Source organism: Myotis davidii, unplaced genomic scaffold (assembly GCF_000327345.1).
Source record: "Myotis davidii unplaced genomic scaffold, ASM32734v1 scaffold2627, whole genome shotgun sequence".
NCBI lineage: Eukaryota > Metazoa > Chordata > Mammalia > Chiroptera > Vespertilionidae > Myotis > Myotis davidii.
In genome coordinates, this window is record NW_006297905.1 from 36,610 (window position 1) to 41,707 (window position 5,098).

General features: G+C 46.9%; 1 protein-coding gene across 6 annotated transcripts in view; it reads right to left on the reverse strand.

The window, feature by feature from the left end:
* Window positions 1-5,098, reverse strand: part of LAS1L (LAS1-like, ribosome biogenesis factor) — a 31,365-nt gene that overhangs the window by 11,960 nt on the left and 14,307 nt on the right. For all 6 annotated transcript variants that reach the window (XM_006773734.2, XM_006773733.2, XM_006773737.2 and 3 more), the window contains one exon: window positions 1,280-1,785. In XM_006773734.2, the coding sequence (XP_006773797.1) occupies window positions 1,280-1,785 (506 nt within the window). The remainder of the gene's footprint in view (window positions 1-1,279; window positions 1,786-5,098) is intronic.

Genomic DNA, 5,098 nt, shown 5'->3' on the forward strand with positions numbered 1-5,098 from the left:
TCCTTACCCCTTCCTGTGTAGCCTAGACCTGTTTTCTAAAAGAACCTCTCTGAGCTATCTGGTTATGAATAACCTTTGCAAACATTTCATCTCAGCCACTTCTGCTTACTCAACTGACCTTCCTCCCCTACTCCGAATACACACACACACACACCACACACACACACACACACACACACACACTTCCTGCTTCAATTCCCCTCACTTTTGATATTTACAAAGACCCACAAACACAGACCTGCTTCCCCTGAGATATTTCTGTCACTCTGCCTTGGTTTGTCCAGCACATGCAGGCACACAGCCATTCACACACACATAGACATAAACATATTCTTTCACCCCTACCATTCAGAGCCTTTATGCCCCAGCCCTTCCATGCACGTCCACACAAGGGCAAAGGTTCCACTTTTCCCCTACATTTCTTCACTGCCTCCCCTCTCTCTCCCTGTTGTTTCCTACCTTGCCCACCCTACACCACCCTAGTCCCAGTTGTTTTCCCTCCCTCCCTCAGTCTCCATAACAAGACTTTGTCCCACATCTATGTATGTATGCATGCCCCCCCACACACACACGAGACTGTTCATTCCTTTGGGGTCTCCCTGCTTTAAGATTCCTGCTCCCTAACCTAAATGAGGGCACTCAAAATACCACCCTCAGGAGGAACAGATTCATGTTCCCCCACTTTATCACACAATTCTCCCTGCCTTCTCCAAGTTTTGTTTAACTAGCTTGTGTACTCATCTAAAAACCATGTCACTCCTTATTTCACTATTCTGATCTTACTTCTACTTCCTGACTTAATGCCTCTGGGTTCCTCCTTTCTCATACACACAGCAAAATCCTGTCTCATCACCATCCAGCCTCCATGTGTGCATACACATTCCCATATACACAAAAAGCACTCCTTTGTCTCTCTGTCCCTGCACTACTGCATGACGTGAAAAACACATGCAGAATCAGACATATATCTACCCTCTACCTCTCACTTTCTCCTCTATGTTTTGCTGCACAGGGCCATACCCATACCATCCCCTCTGAATGTGCTCTTTGCATGAAGTAGCTGGCAACATGACAGGGCTTAGGTACCTGGCACCTACATACTGTCCTAAGGGGGAGGGAAGCCCAGCTGTCAACTATATACTAGGCTGCCTCCAAGGCTTGCCTCACATGAGCTACCTTCTGCTACTTTCCATTTCTTCTCTAGGATGGAGAAAAGCCTCAAGAGGCAGCCTGAGAGAACAGATGGGTGTGGGGACAAAGTGTATATCAGGCTTCTTACCCGAGCTAACTTGCCATGCAGAACCCTGCAGAGCTCCTCTTTTCTGAGCCAGGAGCCTGGCATTCTCGACAGTGGGGGACTCTTCCTCCAAAGAGAAAGTACCCAACTCCATTCTGTCTTCCTCCTCCTCATCTTCATCATCTTCATCATCGTCGTCATCTTCATCCTCCTCCTCCTCCCACTTCTCTTGGTAATCATTTTCCTCTTCCTCCTCTTCTATCTGGTCTTCTAAGACCTCATTCTCCTCCATCTCATCTTCCTTGACATCATTAAGATTTCCCTTCTCCTCCTGCTGCTGGGCTTCTCCTTCAGGCCTGGAGTTGGGGCCAGAGGGTTTGAGGCTCCAATACAGGCTGTCCAGTGTGTATGCAGACTTTCCAATAGGGGAGGCCTCTGAGCCATCCTCCACCAGGCTGTTTTTTCCATTCTGGGTATAAATGGAACAGATATGCAGCAGCTTTTTCTGATCCTCATCAGGCAGGACCTGCCCCATGGCTTTGAAGATGCTAAGCAAAGGAAGGGATGGTATAAAAATGATTCAGAACCTCAAGTCACTACATACACACTACTCCAGAGTTTGAACTTGTCTCTGAGCTTCCACATTTGCCTCTAAAAGGCAGTGTAATAGAGCGAAAACAAGACTATGGACCCTGAACAAGATCTGTGATTCATCTGTGTGGCTCACTTCCATTCTCAGTAAAATGAGGACAATAATGGCACCTGACTGATAGAATGCCTGGCACAGTGCTTGGCACATAGTGGGCATGCAATAACCTGCAGACTGAAAGGTCCCAGGTTCAATTCCGGTCAAGGGCATGTACCTTGGTTGCGGGCACATCTCCAGTAGGAGGTGTGCAGGAGGCAGCTGATCGATGTTTCTCTCTCATCGATGTTTCTAACTCTTTATCCCTCTTCCTCCCTCTTTGTAAAAAATCAATAAATATATATTTTTAAAAAAGGTATGACATATGCATAATGGGATTTTCAGAGAGAAGAAATCAAGAAAGGAATAAAAGAAATATTTGAAACAATAATAACTCAATCTGTCCTGAACTCCAAAAATATGCCTGGAAGTGTGCTGGGCTCCTTCTGAGTGGAACAAAAGTGTGATCCCTCTGTGGGAACAACTACAGCCAGCCTGGAATGGCTGAAAAGAAAAGAAAAAGCAGCAGTTGACAAGACAAATCAGGATGTGGAAGGGATGCCAGATGAGCACTGAGGATCTCTGGCACTACTGGAGCTTGGGGGAGGAAGAAAGCACAAGGACAGCAGGAGAGATCAAGGGAGGACTTCAGGCAGAGACAAAAGTGAGCACACTGTGCTGTGTGCATGTGGGGAGACAAGTCTGGTTCAAAGGGGAAAGGCTGTGCTGAGGAGCTGCGCGAGAACAGGCTACAAAGGTTAAGTGTGTGTGTTCAGTGGAAAGGGTCACCTGATAACTAAGCACAGGTGAAGGCTGCGTTTTTGAAGATCACTATGGTGCCTGTGTGGAGGATGGCCACATGGAGGATGACCTGGATGAGACAGCCTGGAGGCAGGAAACCAGGGAGAGTTGGTGAGGGCTGACAGAGGGCACTGGCAGTGGAAGTGGGAGGGAGAGAAGCTGTGAGGACAAATAGACAGAGAGCAGGGCTTGATGATTATCTGGCAGGAGTCAGGGGAGAGTTAAAGATGATGACATGGTTCACACAAAGGATGGTGCTAACAGCAAAACAACAAGTAGACAGAGCCACTGGGAAGGAGAGCTCCTGAGGAGGAAGAGGGTGAGCACCCCTTGCAGAACCCCACATAGAACCAGGCACCTGGTCACTGATGGAGGCATGGGTGGGTGGAAGATGGATAGTTTCTTCTAAGTGCATCAAGTTTGAACTGTGAGCCATTCATGGAAGGGCCATAGAGGGGGCTGTTCTTTCTCTGCACCCCACAGGCAGACATATGAGTGGTCTCTGGTCACTGGTCACAGGGGGCAGGGCTGGAGGCTAGTGACTCTACTGGGAAACTGGGGACATTCTCTGCAGGGCTAATTTCATGTTGCAAGAGGACACTGGCTCAAATTGAATTGATATTGGCTGGCTGGGGGAAGCTCTTGAAAAGCTTCCAGCCCTATTAGAGGAAAAGTCAGAGAGAAACTCCTCTCACAGTGGCCCATTAGTATGATTAATAATAAACATTCCCAGGTACTTGACATTGCTGTATCACTGCTGTTTATTATTATCTATCTGATATCTCGAGATGTCTAGTCTGACCACAGAGGTGCAAGGGTGGTATGAATCTTAAAATGCATCTCCTTTCTCAGGTTTGCCAGTCACAGGTCAGGTTGGTGGAAAGATGGTGGACTTTGGACTCATGAGACATGTGTCCAAATCTCTGCCCCCAAATCAACAAACCATGTGACTTTGGATAAGTCATTTTGCTCCTCAGAGCCTCAATGTCTTTGTTATCTGTGAAATAAGGATATTATACCTCCACCTTCAAAGACTGCTATGTCAAATGAAGTAACTTTTACAAAAAACACAGCACCATGCCTGACAATTAATTGCCACTGGTACCTTTTATTTTTCCTCTGGGGAAAACAAAAGCCAAATTTTTTAATGTATCTAATAACACATGCTTTTTTGCAATATTGCTATCTAATGGAACACTGTAGAAAGAGCACAGGAGTAAAGACAGTGTATCTGGATTTTGGCCTCAGCTCTGACTTGCAGACTTACTACTGGCTTGTAGCATAACACCTGGGTAAATCCTGTTTCCCGATCTGTGTAATGAGGTGACTTGGACTACATTCATTAATTAACTGGGAAAAGCAGGACCTCTGCACAAGAAATCACACCTAAGTGAGCCACTATTACTGCTGGCATGTGTATTATTTTGGCTGGGAGACCTCTATGGTCCAGACTTTTCCCAGACCAGCAGCTTCCACTCTGCAGGCATTTAGGATTGAAAAGTACCTTGAAGGTCACCCATTCAAACCTTTCCATGCTACTCTTTTCACAGCCTCCCTCCATTACATGCACATGCTGTGTTCCTTCTGGCTTTGAAACTTCCTTTATTCTTTTCTGTGCTCAAATTGCTCCAACGCCTCATCTGTGATGCTTTCCTGATGCTTCTAGGCCTTTTTGGTTCTCCTCCCAGTTTCCCACCCATCCATAGCACTTCCAGTCTGGAGCACAGATATCTGGAGATTTGGCTCTTTGGTTCAGTCCCACCTCCTACAGGTCTTGTCCTGGCTGACTTTCTATACAAGCTTTTTTCTCTTATAAGTTACTACTTATCCTATCTAATAATAGACAAACATAGTAATTAACTGTACCTCCAACATGCTTCCCATGGGCTAATCAGGGCGATATGCAAATTAACTGCCAACCAAGATGGCGGCTGGCAGCCAGGCAGCTGAAGCGAACAGGAGGCTTGCTTGTGCCAGTGATGGAGGAAGCCAAGGTTCCCTGCCTGCCTTGCCGGCCTCTGAGCTGGCACTCTAAGCAACTATGTTGCAATTATAGAACCTAAACAAACCCCATGCTTTCAGCCAGCCGGCTGAGCTGGAGTTGCAACAGTGTTCCATTTATAGAACCCAAATAAACAAACCCTAGATTCCTGCTTTCAGCAGCCGAGGTCTCAGAGTTGGAGCCGAGCTTCTGAGCTAAAGCCGGCTCTCAGCTCCAGTGACAGCCATAGAAGGTAAATAAATCCCAGAATAAAAAAAAGAAATAAAAAAAGGAGAGGTTGGGAGCTTCAGTCACCTGCCAGCCTGAAAATGGCCCTCAGCCCCTCACTCAGGCTGGCCAGGCACCCCAGTGGGGACCCCCACCCTGAAGGCGT